Raw genomic sequence first — 17,819 nt, 5'->3', positions numbered from 1 at the left:
ACCACTATTTTCTAAAGAACTTACAGAGGTTTAATCAAGTAGGAGAGTGAATGTAAGGGAAACCATTGGTTCAGTTATAAAATGTGCTTTAAATCATACTGCATCAATAACAGTGAAAGAATTTAGGTTTCAAAGTTCAAAAGAACACTACCTTTAAGCTTCACCCTCAAGTTTTAGATGGGAAGGTGGGAAATGCGACGCTCGCTGGCATTCGGTCAAACGACCTGCTCTAATTTCTAGATTTCTGGGATACATGGATCTATCTGGCAGGGGCAGTTTCAATCTCAGACTGAGATTTTCAACCTGCTCCTCGCCATGCAAATCCAGCTGACGTTAACAGCCTGACAGGCGGTCATGGGCATTCCTGGTACCTGGACAGGTAACCCTACCACACTCTCTCCCACTCAAGTAAACTACTTAATGCCAAGAAGTGAGAAAGACATTATTGCAGGAATGAACCTAAGCCCTGCTCACTCTGTGCCACACTGTGCAACACTCACAAACCCAAGGACCACTATAACAAATTATTTGCAAGCCCCCTCACAATGTGTATGTCTGTTAAAGCTGAGACTTGCAACGTACTCCCACCACCAAAGTGGTGGTGCAGTACAAATACCACTGTTCTTTTCACTGGTAAGTATTCTTGAGAGGAGGTCACATTTTAAGCTGCTAAAAATCAAACCGAGCTGTGGCTTCTTTCCACGATATGAAAGGCTTAAGGTAAGGCAGCCCAGAGGGTGTGGAAGGGATGTGAATGGAGAAAGGGACTTGGGTTTACCAGAGGGGAGAAGCACTTCTTTCTAAAAACTGAACCAGAAATCACCTCCCGGAAATTATGTTCCTTGGAGACCCTCTCCTGGGGCATTTCCAGCTCTTTTTACAGTATTTATGACACAGTGCAGGATCAGTAAACAGTTTATTCCAGTGAAGGACTCCACCCAAATGAAAGCACGATGTGCAAGGACTGATTTTAATTACTCCTATTTGAAGGTTCTTCTTTTCGGAGAACAGCAAGGCATTTTATGATCCACTCTTTCCATTCCTTAAAGGCTTCCACAGGTTTTGGCAAATTCACATCATCCTCACGACTATGTTTCGGAGTGACTCGGGGTGTGTCAGCAGACGCACCATCAATCCACCGCACCAGGGCCTTGAAAAACAGAAAACAGATGCATCTTTGACCAAATCACAGCAAAACAGTTTTAGGCAAGAGGAAAGCATTGTCTCTAAATCAGGTTATCTAAATCAGTGACTTAGGTTCCCCCAGGAAAATGTTCCATTTGATAAAGATGGCTATGAATATGAAGCACCTGTGATGACATACTAAGTGGAAGAGCATATGCCCAAAAAATGCAAACTTTGATTACAAATTACAGTCACAAGTGTGCATAGGAGAAAAGATGAAAAAGAACACTAATCCTCACATGTCTTTTTGGGTGGGAGGATAATTATTTTATTTTCTCAACTTGCTAAAGGTTCCACAAGGTATTATACGGTGCTTCTGATTTGATGAGACTGTGTACACATGTTAGTGTACACACGGGTACAGGTGGACCTCTGTGTGTGAAGACACGTGTGGACATGTATCGCAGTCACATGAATGAGTGGCCATACCAGGGAGGAGTTACATGATGCATACTGTGGGCATGTGAAGACACACACATTCACATACATACTGAGATTAGGTACTTTCCCTCTTTCTTCTTAAAGAAAATCATCCTTTTCTCCTAAGGAATATCATACCTCTGTCCCATATTTGGAAAGATAAATCACCTCCTCCTATTTATATAATTCTAAAAAATGAATTTTCGCACACATATCAATATTCTGTTCTGCAAAGTCAAGTTCTCTTGCCCTAAATGAGTGAGAAATACAGAAACCTCTCCCACCATTTCTCATTGAACTATAAGTTATGGCACTCAGAGGCAAGTCAAAGTTTTTAAGAAAGATATTTCTTTGCATGTTTTTTTTTTTAAACCACAGCTTCCTGCTCACCTTTGCACAAATTTCCTCTGATAAATTATAGCTCCAGAGAAGGGCCTAATAGAAAATGGTAGTTTGCTACTTATATACCCACTTCTCCCTTTTTTCACTCCCTCCACTCACTTTGTATCTTTCTACAATGTTGAAGCCAATAGCACACTGCAACTTGCGTAAACAGATGGGGCAAAGGTTCAGGGGGCGCCGGTCAGCTTCTTCCAGGTGATTGGAGCCTTGCATCAGGCAGGCAAGCCACTGGCAGTGTCGAAGTCCAAATATGTGTCCAATCTCATGGGTTAAAGTCTGCAAGACATTCACATTGAGGCCTTGTAGCACCACCACACTATTGAGTTACACATCCCTTCTTTTTCTTGCTTTTCCAAGAAACAAATTTACAGGAATCAACTCCCTTACCATCATGACCAAAACTTCAATCTGCCCAAAGACTTAATCCCTTATTTCTCTAAATGTCTTACTGCCTTCCTCATTATACTTAATTACTTCCCTGGACTAGGGTTTCTCAAACTCTATACCACCAATACATTGGGTGGGATCATCCTTTATGGGGCAGGCTGTCCTGCGCAGTAGGATCCTGAGCAGCATCACTGGCCTCTACCCACGAGATGCCAGTAGCATCCCCTCCCCAGTTGTGACAACCAGAAATGTCTCTAGACATTGCCAAATGTTCCCTAGGTGGTAAAACTGCCCCTGGTTAAGAGCCACTATTCCAGACCAGGGGGGTGTTTGTGACAATACAGATTCTGAGACCCTTTCCCCAGTGGTGCTGAGTCACCAGCTATGGGAGGAGAGGGGCCTGACCTGCATGTTAACAAGCACACCAGGTGAAGCTGATCCAGGGAACATACTTTGAAATGATGATCTATGAGTAGTTCTCAACCCCAACCAACAGTATGGTAAAAGCAGAAAAATCTATGCCTCTGGCTATGGAGAAAGGGGAAAATGAAGAGGCGGGCTTTCCAAAGAACAGGGACGGGGAGATATCAGGAACCGTCGGAGAACTAACTGTAGTAGAAGGTAGCCTGGAGCCCGAGGAAGGCCCAGTCTCCTTGAGAGGCCAGAGAGCAGAGCTGCCCCAGCCCCAGAAGGGCAGCCTTACCTGACGACCACAGCAGCTTGAAAGAGCAGGTTACCTACTCACGCCAGAATTCTGGAATTAACCTAATGGTCAGGATGTGGGTACAGCCAAGGCTGCGTGTAACTAATAGGACAAAAAGCCGGCATAGATACTGTAAACTTCAATATTAAGGTATCCACTTAAATTGTTTTATTGATCATTTCATTCAAGCAATATTCACCAAAAGTACACAAATGATACAAGCTCATTTATAACATTACCTTAAGGATTTTTGATACACAATTTAGGGACTTAAGATCTCTTAAAAAAAAAAAAAAAAAAACTCCTGTGGATTTTTTTAAAGAACTCACCTTACAGGACCGAAGCAGCAAAACGCTAGTCACTTCGGGAATGTAATAGTTATCAAAAACGGAATAGTCACTGGAAGAGACTTTCTGCGGCTTCTTCACTCGGCCTTCGTAGCGTGAGCTATAGAAATCACTGCCGTACCTGGCGAAGCTGAATATCCCCACACCTACAAGGAGAGGACAAACAACAAGAGAATGAGGCTGAGATTCCTGAAGGAAAGACCAGAAAAGAGAGCCTGCTGGGGCATCTGGTCAGTGAGGTCTGTCCCACTGTGTGCGTCAGCTCGGCCGAGACCCAGGGGGGCGCCTGCCCCAGATCCCCTAGCAGAATCTTCTGCTGTCCAGTTCCCCCTGCCCTGTAAAACTCTACGGTCTTGAAGTCAAATTCTTAAGAAATTGGAAGTTCCAGAGAGTTCTGTTTCCCACAAAAGAAGTCTTTTTCTCATAGACCAAATCAAGTACTCCAAAAGGAGCAATGAAAACTGATCACATGAACAACACCCACTCATTTTAAGAACACAGTAAACAGATCTCTCTATCTTGTGTCAGTGAGGGTTCCTGTGCTTCCCTCCTGCCATGCCACTGAGGAAAACTGCCCTGCCACTGCCCCCAGGCCTTGGCGACCATGTTTTGGACCATGCTTTAGGACAGACGAACCTCTTCCCCTCCTCCTTCTCAAGCACAGCACAACTTTATCATGTGGCTGGTGTCGGGTGACCAGAATAAACACCCTTGGAACTGACTTCCTGTGTTACACGTCTTAACCATCTTTGCATACATGGAGAGCAGAGTTTAATGTGCAACTCATTCAAAAAGGGATTGCTTTATAATTCGATTTGTTTACATTATCACTTTTATCTATGCCTCTCTTTCAGTTGTTATTTTAAAGTAATAAGCAATTTTTTGGTAAGGAAATGAATTCCTAGTAAATTTGTCCAATCCAACTTGATTCAAAAAGAATCTCCACGCCCCACCCTTGGAAAGTGTCTGCTGGTACTTGAAATTTAGGGAAAGAGAGCATTTGGGAAGTTAAAGGAAAACTAAATCTACTCATGTGTCATAAGTGATCTCCTCTGGCCAAACAAGTGTGAGCATATTTAACTGCAATTCCTTTAGCAACAACACTTTTCTCTTCTAATAATCCTACAAATAGAAGACTGTTTTCTTTACTAACTAAATATTTCTCAATTTTAAAATACCAGTCTTTGTAAACTTCGTGAGAATAAAGTCACTTGTAGTAAGATATTGTCTCAATGCGTGACAGATCAATCCTGCTATCTTACCATATCTTCTCTTACATCATGCAATATTTAAGAAACTTACTGAAAAAAAAAAGGATAAACATTTTGAAGCATTTTGGGGAATACTTCCTGACCTCCTCAAATGCACAAGCTACATTAGCTAGCAATATCTAGATAAATAGTTTAAAAGTTTTTTTTAATGTTTCCATCTCTATCAGGTCAGTAATAAGACTGGAGGTAAGACTTTAGGTCATACATCATTTTTCTGAAAGTTAGATCATACAAAAATTAGGAAGACAGTAGTCTCCAAGAGTGTGTTGATAGGGTCAAGGGGTGGGAGGCTGTAAGAATGTAAATGAAGAATTGAGGACAACGGGGTAGGTGGGAAGAAGAGGCTCTACAGAGCCCTGGGCCCCTACTCTGATGAATGGGTAAGAGGCAGACACCGGGTAAGAGAGGGAGAGCCCCATGGCCAAGTGGTTAAGTTTGCGCGCTCTGCTTCTGTGGCCCAGTGTTTCACCAGTTCGGATCCTGGGCGCAGACACGGCACCGCTCATCAGGCCATGCTGAGGCAGTGTCCCACATAGCACAGCCAGAGGGACCTACAATTAGAATATAGAACTATGTACCAAGGGGCTTTGGGGAGAAGAAGAAGAAAAGAAAAAAGATTAGCAATAGATCTTAGCTCAGGTGACAATCTTTAAAAAAAGAGAGAGAGAGGGAGATATCTCAAAGAAAGAAACACTTGTCAGAGAGAGCTCCCCACCCTCAACAAACCCTGAAGTAACGTAACATCAGACAGGCCATACTCGGCACTCAGGAAGTGCAGTCAGTACGGCCCCAGATCCTTACTCCCATCCCCAGAATGCTAATGGACAACCACTCCCCTTAGTTCATTGGACGTCTCCCCTTCAAACCTATCTTAGATGCTGAGGGATGAGGGTAGAGAAGTAAGAGCAAAAATGGAGGGGTGGGGAGGAGTAGGGAAAAGACAAAAAGGAAAAGAAAGAGGCAAAAATATGATTTGCTTCTGGATCCTTTCCCACCCCCAGTATTACCATGCAGGATTCCTAATGAGTCAAAGTTTATTATATCCCAAGTCAAAGATTGAGGTGGACTTTTTAAATAAAACATCAAAATATCATAAGACACAGGATAAGCGGCAGTTGTTAATAAATCAGTCTATGGCTGCTCCATCTATGCAAGACAACTATGAAGAGAGTTGAAAAACAACTAGCAAGATTTTCACGTACATTAATGATAGTTCAAATATCCTTAATTTATTTAATACACTTTACTACTGAATGACTCACATTTACCATCTGTTGTCCTGAATGCCTATACATGTGCCAGGCATATATGCACACTTTTCCTGTATCACTACTTTTATGTAAATTACCTCAAAATGACTCCATGAAATAGGTATTATTAGCTTCAAGGTCATGTAGGAAGGGAATGGTCGACCTGGGGAGGAACTCAGATCATCGGAATCTATCAACGGCACCCTTCCCACTACAGCATGATGCCACCCCAGAAACATTACACAGTTTTAAGTATCAAAATTATAATTGGTTGGAATTTTTTCCCTCTTTCAACATCTTCAAATATTCTCAAGTTCAGGAAGTTTCTACCAACAATGTCAAAAAGGAATACCATCTGTCAAAGAGGCCTGTCCAAAGACAAAATTCCAGGAGTCTCTTGGGTAAAGATCAATCATCGTCACTCCCACAATACAAAAGGCATCTCCAGGTTTCTTCTTTTTTAAGAACTTCAGAATGTGTCCTATTTAAAAAAGAAATACATGTGTGAGATATATGTCTCCTTTACCCAATTCAAACTGTAAAGCTGTTTAACTCACCTGCATGAATCTGTAGGTTTTGTGTGCTATCATTGACTCTAAAGGAACATCTCGTTGCAGAGACAGGAACTGGTGCTAGAAGTTTTACTGTCAAGCCATAGAAAAACGCTTCACAGTAGCCCTGGAGCCATTTAATATATTCTTCACTGATAGCTCTGGTGTTTCCTAGAGACCCTATAATATGGAGAAAAATTTAAAGACAGACTTTAAGATGATTATCATAGTCACTCTTTACCTCATTCGCTAACTAGAAATTTGGAACTGGAAACAAATCAACTCTCAATTTTCAACACACCTTTATCATTCACTGACATGAAATGAATCACAAACAACTGTTCTCTTTTAAGGCAGTTTGGCTACAAAACTTCCACCACTGGAAATGAATGTTAAAAATGATCACCAAAACTGCCCACTTGAATGAGATCGACAGCTCAAACTATCACTGGCAATGGCGCCATTGCAAAACCAAACCAAATCCAGCATATTACCAATATATACCAATGCACTGGATATAAATGCTGCGTTTCTCTGGAGAGGGTGTCTTTCTGTAAGGATCACTGAAAAACTGTTCAAAGTCTTGGGGATCCTCCGGATGGGAGGTGATCCAATCTGACCGGGAATGCACGGTAATGGGTCCAAAGAGATCACTGTTTGGCTGGAAGGCTTGGTTCATCAAACGCCGTTCCCCAGCATCTAACTTCTCATACTGTGACACGAGCGCCGGGTTCTTTGAGATGAGAGCCGTTTTTAGTGTCTGTTCAGAGTGCCGGACTGTTTGCATCTACCAGAAATACACAAGTAGTCAAAGATAAAATGCATATCCACACTGGTGACTTGAATCTACCTATCCTCCACATACATCTCTCATTTTGCCCTAAAACGGAAGGACTGATTGCTAATGCCTTAGAGTGGCCACACCAGACTACTGTTTGTTTTTCCCATTTCCAATCAATTTCTTGGGGAGAATCCGAAAAAGTGAAAAGACAATCATGAAATTCATTCCTTTGTCTCTTAGGGAATCTGATCCCATCATAAAAACCAGTAGTAATCATAAGAGCATGACCTGATTTCCAGCTTCCTTCTGTCATCTGGGTAATAATTTCAGTATTATGAATAGACTCATTACAGCCACATGAAAAATACTCACTCTTTCCATTGTGACTCAAAGATGTTCAACACCAAACAAAAAGAGAACTAATGTAAGTCCTGCTGTTTCCGTAATTTGACTGCAGGCTGATAATAGATCTCAGCCACTGATGTTTATAAGTCATGTCACCCTGGGGAAGACATCAGGTGACTAATAAAAAGCCAGACTCACAATGACAGGTCTCTTCCATTCACATCATGTTCCTCTGGAGAGCTTCCATCCTTCCGTTTGAATGGATCAACCAGCTGTTCCAGCACGAGGCTTTTTGAATGAGAAAAGGAAAAAATTGGACTTCTCCGTCTGGAACCTATCATATTTTCTAATTATCTAGATTTTTCCAGTTTAATGATGGAGAACTGATGGGAAAATTTAAGCTAATGGCTGTTCTGGTTGGACATCTGAATCCTGGGGTTCCAGAGTGTGGAAGAAATTTCAAAACAGCTATCTTTATTGTCAAAGCTCTGCTACGAGCATGGACTCATCCCCACTACTCCACAACAGGGCTGAAATTTGACTTCTACTGGACAAAATATCAAGCAAGATGTGCCCTCCTAAATTCTACCTACCTTTAGGGAGGGAGGCTCCCACTGACGTTTTTACCTTACACGGACGGGCATGTTTGGGTCCGGTCGGGAAAGAGGTGCCGGTTGCCTTCACCCTATTACTAAAAAGGCAGTGTGAAGGGTCAGGAGGCCTCCTCCAGCCTCCCGGGTCTACTCTGGGTGGAGCCGCGGGAGGAAGACTAGGGTCACTCCAGTGGGTTGAAGGCCTGCAATGCTGTCAGCGCTAAAACCAGCACATCATCCGCAAATCGGAACAGGTTGGTCACCCTAGCTGGTTGCCTACAGCAACTCGCACCTTGGGCTCGGCCCGGTGCAAACGAGACCGGACCCCCGGTTGGGGATGGAGCGGGGATTTCCCCCCACCCCCGGGGACTCTTGCGTCCTCTCTCCTCCCCCAGGAGCCTCCAGAAAGGCCGGGCCTCGCTCCTCGGAGACACCCCCGCCCCCGCTAGCCTCCCTGCTTCCGCTGCGGCGGCCCCTCTCACATCCTCATCCCTCCCCACCGACCGCGACCGTCCCCAACCTCTACAACCGGGATACCCTGGCCCACGCAGACAGCGCCACCTCACTACCCTCACTCTGCTGGGCCTCGGCACCGCCCGCCCGCCTCCCGCGGCGGCTCCTGCGCGCGTGCGCATCGCACCCTGCGCCGTGCCACGCCCCCTCGCGGAACGCCACGCCCCATAGCCCCACGCACCTCTCCGTCGCGCCACGCCCCTCCGCGTCCGCCACGCCCCGCCACGCCCCCGCGCCGCCCGCCACGCCCCGCAGGGCGCTGGTTTCTCGCAGGCACGGCACACACGTCGTAGTAGGGGCCGCAACCCGGCGGCCCCAGCCGTCGCGTTTCTTCCAGCTGGCCTCGCGGGGCCGCCCTCGGGCGGAGCTGCGTCACGGAGCCTTTGGGGCGAGGCGTCCCCTCGTCGGTTCCCCCGCTGGCGTCGCCGGGTTTGCATGTTTGTAAATGTGCTCGCGGGCCGTGGGTTTGAGACGCGCCTTCGGCGTGACTGATGTAACCAGCCGGGGCCAAAATAAGTCAGCGGCGGCCGCGGGTGACGCACAGCCTCGCGCTGCCCGGGCGGCACCCGCTGTACTTTCCCCTCGGTGTTTGGTCGCAGCGGGTGCAGCGGCTGCGCGCAGGTGGAGCGCGCGGAGAGGCGGGCGGGCGGAGGCGGTGTCCGGGCCGAGAGACGCCGGCGGGCCTTCTCGTCGCCCAGGGATGCGTCTCTGTCCCTTAGGGTCTCACTGGTACCGAAAGGCCAAAATGCTTGTGCCAAATAGAGGCTGTGAAGTAGAACACAGCTGGACGGGCTTTGGGACTGAACTGGCCCTGTGGCCTTGGGTAGGCCGTTTAACCTCTCTGGGCTTCGCGCTTCTCATGCGGGAGAGAACTGACCCCTAAAGCCCCCTTCAGCCCTGGGAAGTTGAGTGTATCGAAGCTGAAGATCCCCTGACCCTCATGCATCCCAGTGCCCAGAAGACGCTGGGACATGGTCGATGGTCAGGCTGGTTAATGCCAAGGACAAATTGCGACCTGATCAGCGTCCCCTCTCCCTTCGAGCGTATGGGCGTCCAGCTGGCCTCCAAACAGCCCACCTGCTCCTCATACCCTCCTTGCCATCCAACTCAGTTCATCCTTCCCCAGCTTCGTCCCACCCTCTCCACCTCGTTGGTCTTAGCAGCTTCCTGCAAAGGAAGCCCTAGCCCATTTTAAACCTGTTTCGTTAAACCTCCACCTCTTTTCATGGGTTCTCTTCCAAGACCCCACCTTAAGGGACACCCAACTTTGCCCCTGGACATCACTTCTCTCCCAACCTTCGCTCAAAAATACTCCTAAGCACCGGTTTTCATTTCCAAGCCATTCTCCTACCACTACAAAGCCACCTCTCTTCTTTTAAGTTCAGGCCATTTTACCATACTCCAGTTTTTCTTCGTCCTAATTCTCCCTTCTCCCCACTCGTCTTCCCCCAAACACAGTTTTCTCCATGACTTGTCTAATTGTTGTTTTCCACCCTTAACCCCTTGTTGACTCTCCTTAGGGGATCTTACTTCATAAATGTTTGATCTTTTCAACTCCAATGCACACCTCAACCACTAACCTGGCATTCCACTAGAGATCCATTTAGATTAACAATCACTCATTTGTTCGCCCCTGTGGATCTTGAAATCTCAAAATTCATTCTTTGACCACAGTGCCAATATTCGCCCTTACCTGAACCCATCCTTCAATAAAGTGCGTTCATACCATGCTTGAGAAGTAGCGGGGTTTCTTGCATGTTGTGCCTTCTGAGTAAATACCTATATCTGGACATTCCCAGAGTCAGTGTAGCTTAGAGGCCAAGATCATGGTCTGCGTGTGAACCCTACCCCACTTGTTAGCATGTGACCTGTGTCAGCTGTGTAACCTCTTATGCATCTCTTCCCTGCTTGTACAACAGAGATAATAATAGCCCAGACCTTACAGAGTTTTAGGGATCAAATGAGTTACTTTGATGCTTTGCGTTTTGATTGACTGGCCTTCTGACATCCCAAGAGGCTTCTTTAGCTGTTTCACCTTTTCTGTTAAACTCTCCCTAACTCCACCCCCCTCAAGACAAAACTCCCTCCTCTGCATGCTCATTGCCTGAGCACACTGCTCTCATTGGCCTGATCACAGTGATTGTCACTTATTTCTTAAATGTCTCCCTTTCTAAACTGTGAGATGCTTGAAGGTAAACACTATCATTCAAGGTGTCTGGAACATAAAAGGTATTCATTAGGTTTTCATTCAGTTATTTGTATTCATTAACAAGAATTTTTGATTTTGCATTTAAATTGTTTAAATTTATTTTCTCGATAAAAAACTTTGTGATTGCCCCCAAATCTTAGGACACCATGTTTCTGCACAAAGTATTTAATGTATATATATATATATTTTTAAAACCTAGTACCTTGTGTTTTTATAAGTTTGTTTTTTAGAATAAAAAGATATTTTCTGTTGCCAATCATGCCAGAATAATAGGTGGTTTGGAGAAAAAGTACATATAGTCAGGGGATCCAGTAAGGACTGACAACGCTAAATGTAGGGTAGGATTCTAAGATTTTTTTGCCTTTTAATAGTATGCAGGTGCAGAAGGAACCATAGGATATCTATATTTCTAAGAGAACTACAGGTTCTGGTTTTTATATATGAGTGTATATATGAGTGACAGTCATCCAAGGTTAAAAAAGAAAATTTGTAACAAAACTAGAAGGTTACAGAAAGTGGGAAAGAAATGCAACATATATGGCAGATGAAGGATTTTTAGATGGCCTTTACAGATCTGTAGGGAAGAGATGAAAACTGTGACATAAGAATGAGCAAAGAACATAAGCAGACCATCCCAATGATCCATTAACATAAAAGTTCAACTTTACTAATAATTAAAATAAAGTGAAACCACTCAAATACTTTTTTCTTACATATCAAATTGACAAAACAGTTTATTTTGAAATAAGGTCAAGCTTACAGAAAAGTGGCAAGAATAGTATAAATAATCTCCACCAGGCTCCCCAATTAACATTTCACCTCATTTGCTTTCACTCTGTTTCTTTCTCTCTCTGTATATATATAACTTCCCCTCCAGCCATTTGAGAATAAGTTGCAGACATGATGCCTCTTTACTCCTAATTAGTGTATATTTTCTAAAACCAAGGACATTTTCATAAATAACCACAGTATGGTTAAAACATATCAGTATGAACTCATGTTGTGGTTGTACCACTTCAAACTTCCCCCAGTCCACCTCCCCTACAGTCTCTGAATTTTACTCACCCCGACATTTCGCTAATTAGAGATTTATTTAGATTAACAACCAATCTATCATTCTTTTTCCTAGTTCTTTCATTTTACTTAAAAATTACTAAATATATGAAAATATTCCAAGTCCATGTTTTTTGGGGTTTTTTTTTGAGGAAGATCAGCCCTGAGCTAACATCTGCTGCCAATCCTCCTCTTTTTGCTGAGGAAGACTGGCCCTGAGCTAACATCTATGCCCATTTTCCTCTACTTTATATGTGGGATGCCTGCCACAGCATGGCTTGTCATGCGGCGCCATGTTCGCACCCGGGATCCAAACCAGTGAACCCCAGGCTGCTGAAGCGGAACGTGTGCACTTAACTGCTGCACCACCAGGCAGGCCCCTCCAAGTTCATGTTTTTAAAAGCAAAGTAAGGGCCTAGCCCCATGGCTGAATGGTTTGGCATGCTCCGCTTTGGCTGGCCGGGTTTGGGGGTTCAGATCCTGGGCGCAGACCTACTCCACTTGTGAGCCATGCTATGGAGGCATCCCACGTACAAAAGTAGAGGAAGGTTAGCACGGACGTTAGCTCAGGGCAGATCTTCCTTAGCAAAAAAAATTAAAATTAAAAAAGTCAAATAATATTAAAAGAGTTGTAATGAAAAGTAACAGTCCCCACCTGACAGGCCAACTTCCAAGAAGCTACTACTCCCAGCTCCTCAGCTGTTTTGCCTGGTATTTATCTCTGCATTTCTAAATAGTGTGTGTATATTGAGATTTCTTGATCTGCTGATATAAGGTGGTATCTATTGATTTGTTGCCATGGTAGATGGGTCTTAACCCTCTCACCCACCTCCCATTCCTCTCAATGAAGTTATATCACAAGTTTTGATTGGATCCATAGTCAATGCTTCCATTATGTCCATTATGCACCGTTCACGGCAGAGCCAAGTAGTATACTATGACCTGCTTGCTTTCTTATAGAACTCTTTAGTTTTGCCTGGAGTTGATAATTTTCTTTCTGTTATTCTATTTATTTTCTTAGGGCCTCATCTCTAAATCTTTTTTCTTTTTTAACGCTTCATCGTCTCCGTTACACACTTGTCAGTAATCTTTTCTACATAGCCTGAGCCTATCACTTGCATTATTTTTTCTGGGAACTTTCATTCTGGAGCTCTCCATCCGCCTGTTCCGATCTGAACTCATCCTCTCCAGGCCCAGGACACACCTATCCCCCTGGGATGGCAACTAAACTCTGCTCTGTTGGGTCGCCTTTTTCTTAAATTCTTAAGTTCTGTATCTTCCTCTTTCTTGGTTTACTTCTTCCATTGTAGTAGCACATCCCCCAGAACCTTCTGGAATAAAGGTACATAGAGATAAACATTTTGAAATCTTGCATATCTGAGGGTGTTTTTATTCTACCCTCACACTTGACTGAGCGTTTCCCTGGATTGGGGTGGAATTTTAGGTAGAAAATCATTTTCCCTCAGAGCTGTGAAGAGTGTGTTCCATGTTCTTCTGACTTCCAGTGACGCCATTTTGATTACTAATCCTTTGTATTTTAGGAAGATCTTGGGATTTTGCCTTTGTGCTTAGAGTTCTGAAGAACTCTAAATTTTTTAAATTTATAAGTTTCTAAGTTTTTTAAAGATATGCCCTGGTCCAAGCCTTTTTTTTCATTCATTTTGTTGCTCGCTCAGTGGGCCCTTCAATCTGAGACTTAGCCTTCCATGGACAGAAATTTTCTTGTATTATTTCTTTATAATTTCTCTCTCTCCATTTTTCTTGATGTGGGACTTTCAGGACGGATCTACTAATTTTCTTATCTTTTCTTTCATATTTCCCATCTATCTTTTTGTATTACTGTCTGAAGTTTTTGTCAACGATCTTCTATCTTTTCTTTTGAATACTTATTTTCAAACATTCTACTCTTTAAGAGCCAAAACCCCTTTCTTGTTCTGATTGTTTATTTTGCACCTTTTCCCGTTCTGTGGATAAGTGTCTTCTCTTGTCTCTCTATGGATATTAACTGTACTACTTTTTGGTGAGAAAAGTGGGCCCTGAGCTAAACTCTGTTGCCGATCTTCCTCTTTTTTTTTCTCCCCAAAGCCCCAGTGCATAGTTGTGTGTCCTACTTATAGGTCACTGTGGTTCTTGTATGTGCGATGCCACCACAGCACGGCTGCCTGAGCCGTGCTAGGTCCACACCCAGGATCCAAACCAGCGAACCCCAGGCTGCTGAAGCGGTGCATGCATAAATAACCACTTGGCCCCGGGGCTGGCCCCTTAACTAGACTACTTTTGAAATTGTGTTGTGCTGTTTCCTCTGTTTTGATCTTTTTCTCCCATGTTAGAACTTTCCACAAACATGTGGTGATCCTTGGCTGTCGATTAAGATTTCATCATGAGACACAAAAAGCTGGTTGACATTTCCGTGGGCGTGAAATCGGCTTATCCCCGGGGTTCTCAGGGGTCATCTGGCAGAGAACCAGCTGATTGGCTGAGGGGAGATTCCCCAGTGTCTGAACCTGTGACCATCTGGTTTTTCCCAAGGGAGGATCATTTCCTAACTGCCCGCTGTGTTCTGGGTGCAGGGTGCAGTAAGTAGTCTGAGAGTCGCACTAACGACTGTGCAGATTCTGAATCCTTAACCCGCTTGTCTTCAGCCCCTCTACCTTACTGCCAACAATGACTCTCAAGTGTCACCACCAACCTGTTTTAACATGAGAATACATTAAGAGGATTTCCGTCATTGCCTGCTAGTATGAGTTCATATCTGCTCAGTTTGCTTTCCTTCTAGCTCTTAGCTGATAACAGCTGCTCTGAGGAAATGGAGTCTAATTGCTCAGGAAGTGGGTACAGGTGGGTAGTCTGGGGTCACAGAGTCCCTGAGCAGGACAGCAGCCAGGGCAGGTAAGACAGATTGGGGAAGGTGCTGTGATCCAGGGACTAAGGTCACTGGGACCTGGCGGCCACCACAGAGGTGGGAAGATGGAAAAGAGGTAACTTACATTTAAATTGTGCTCAGAGCCAAGGCTGCATGTGACTCATTTTTCCCTCCTGCTCTGCAGACAAGCTGCCTCAAAGACCCAGAGCCCAGGGACAGTAGGCGCTGGACGGTGCTGCGCAAGTGAGCCCAGCACGCAGTCACCCTGGCAAAGATGGTTTCCAAGGAGAACACAGTCTGCATTCCAAACAACCAGCTTATAAATGATCTTTTGGACCATGACCTGCTTGCAAACTGAGGCTCGATTTGCCTGTAATGGGCCAGCTCTGGGAGGGCCGAGGGAGAGAGGCAATTAGCAGAAATGAAAAGCAAGAAATCCTTTAGTCCATTAGGCTAAAAGAGGATTTTCTATCTTTTATTATTTATGGTTTGTGACTTCAGTTACTGTTTCCTGGAACAAACAAACTGTTACAGTTCTCCTCCGACTTGCTGGAGTGAATTGATGCTTATCACCAATTACGCTACAAGATGCTAGGCAGCTGCTGAGGCCGCGAGCTGCCCTCCCTGCAGTTCTTAGATGTCTTGTCAGCAGCTTATTTTCTGTGCCTCAGACAGTTTCCAACAGCTACTACAACCTGATGTGTGTATGTGTGTGTGTGTGTCCCTATATATACACACGTGTGTGTGTCCCTATATCTCTCTATCTTGCAAATGAATCCAGTAAACTCAATGAAATGAGCAAAAGCAGACTCGAGCTTTCGCTTTAAAAATGTCGCTCCCTGAAAGATAGGAATTGGGGTCCTGAGGATCTCCCGTAGCATTTAGGACTGCTTAGGTGGGAGCTAGGAAACGTAACACGAGGGGAGGAAGAAAGGCCAGGTGAGGTGGCCTCTGTGACCTCTGGAGGATGCCATGATCTCCCTGGGTGACTTCCCCAGCCCCTGCTGAAGGATGGCAGCATGGTGCCCGGTGCCTATAGCTACAGCTGAAATTTTCAGTTTTTCTTTCACGTTCCCCTTTTTCAGTCTCCAAGAAGGCAGGGGGAGGGGTAGCCCAAATGAGACGCAGATGAAAGAGGAAGTGTCTCAGCACTAACCAAACATGAAACGGCCCCCAACGTCAGTGACTTCTGTGGAAGTACCCAGGACATCCTCTGCGTCCTTGGAGATATCTGGGGGAGGGGACAGCTGCTGTCCGGAAGCAACCAACTTTCCTCTGGCCAGGTCACTGTGGGGAGAGCAGGGAGACGGCTGCCTAGACAGAGGAGCTCCGCTGGGCTTCTGACATGCCTGAGGCAGAGCAGGCCTCCTTGCCCCTCCGTGTCCCTCAAGGATTCTTCCTCACAAGCAGAATCCACTCAGCCCACAATGTGGGGATGCCTAGGCTGTATTAAAGGCAGGTGGCATCAGAGGGGGCCGCCCCAGGGCCATTACCACATTACCTCCAATTCACTCTCCAAGTCAGTCAGCAGCCCCCCACTGACACCTGTGGGGTCCAGCTGGCGCTAACTTAGGGACAGGAAGGAGGGACTGACAGCCCTCTGAGGGAGAGGACATGAAGACATATGATAGGGTGGCAAGTGATGGAAACAAGTGTGGAGCACAGGAAACTGGAAAGGGACAGTTCCAGAGGTGACAGTTGAGTGCTTAAGAAACACACATTTCTTATGCAATGTAAGAATACATTTCTACTTGAGTCAACATAATGAAAGCCAGTAGTAAGACATACTTAGAATAGAAAACGTTGGAAGAACAGAAGAGTAGGCAAAAGAAAAAAATCACTCCTGGTCCTTCTGCCCTGAAATAACCTGTGTGAACACTGGCTGAACTTTTAGACTTTTCTGAGGTGCTCATTTTTTAACATAATCGTATCATATGGGACCTTCAAAATTGTACATACTGATTTTTCAACCTATCTCTTTCCTATTCCAGAAAGAATACATATAAGGATGTTCATCACAGTGTTGTTTATAATCCTGAAAACTTGAAAATGAATGTTCACCATTAGCATTTCAGTCAAATAAATAAAGGTATAATCACACAATAAGATTTTATGCAGCCACTAAAAAGATTGATCATGTGCTATTTTTATTAGCATGGAAGGATGTCGCCAAGATCTTGCTGAATTTTTTTAAAAGGCTTGAAAACAGAATATATAATTTGAGCCTATTTTTATAACAACATGGGTGTATGTGTGTGTAAAGAAGATGCTCGCCAAAATGTTAATAATGTTTCTCTCTATAAGGAGGGCCTTCTGTGCTGTTTACTTTCTTCTTTATATTTTTTTAGTACTATTTAAATATTTTTGTGATAAGCATTTACTAGTTTTATATTTTTTAAAGCTATTTGTTTTGAGAAAAATTTTATGTAAATCTATACTTACTGATATAAAATATATCCATTACACAGTGAGTGAAAATGAGAGTAGCAAAACCTATACATACTATGATACTATTTTGATATTTTACATTTTTATACACAGAATTACATATTTTATATATAAAATTTGTGAATACAAAAATATATAAATTACACATGTTAGGTATAAAATTTACATATACATTTTACATATATATAAAAACAGGTTTAAAACTTATCTTGTGTTTTTTTTAAATAATGACTCCATGTTCTATTTTAAACAATAATGGTATTTCCATTGTAGGGAGAAGAAGGCAATATTTTGGCCTGAGTGTTGGAGGAGTAGGGACTGGTCAGTGCAGGACAGCCAGGCTGAGGGAACAGCATGCACCAAAGGCATGAAGTCACAACAAAACGTGGCACCTTTGTCAGCCGTATCGCCCCCGGCATCTGACACCACAGAGCAGTCCCTCCTTCTGGAAACTCTCCTCCTTACCTTTCTGGGTCACTGTTCTCTCTGGGCTACTCT

General features: G+C 44.2%; 1 protein-coding gene across 16 annotated transcripts; it reads right to left on the bottom strand.

The window, feature by feature from the left end:
• Positions 1-897: 897 nt before the first annotated feature.
• AMZ2 (archaelysin family metallopeptidase 2) lies at positions 898-9,388 on the bottom strand. Of its 16 annotated transcripts, none has more exons than XM_014847655.3 (9): positions 8,756-8,922; positions 8,236-8,333; positions 7,841-7,930; positions 7,021-7,303; positions 6,523-6,696; positions 6,318-6,446; positions 3,427-3,590; positions 2,107-2,283; positions 898-1,150 (listed from the first exon to the last, which is right to left on the bottom strand). In XM_014847655.3, exons 4-9 carry the CDS (start codon positions 7,301-7,303, stop codon positions 971-973), a joined length of 1,107 nt encoding a protein of 368 aa, XP_014703141.1. In that variant the 5' UTR covers positions 7,841-7,930; positions 8,236-8,333; positions 8,756-8,922; the 3' UTR covers positions 898-970. The 16 variants fall into 16 exon arrangements, with proteins under 16 accessions (XP_014703141.1, XP_044601556.1, XP_044601553.1 ...); XM_044745621.2 differs by having other exon boundaries at positions 8,811-8,921; XM_044745618.2 differs by having other exon boundaries at positions 8,805-8,915.
• Positions 9,389-17,819: the final 8,431 nt, after the last annotated feature.

This window comes from Equus asinus, chromosome 13 (assembly GCF_041296235.1).
Source record: "Equus asinus isolate D_3611 breed Donkey chromosome 13, EquAss-T2T_v2, whole genome shotgun sequence".
Lineage (NCBI taxonomy): Eukaryota > Metazoa > Chordata > Mammalia > Perissodactyla > Equidae > Equus > Equus asinus.
Note: the sequence above shows the minus strand (reverse complement) of the source record. Positions and strands in the feature narration are given on the sequence as shown.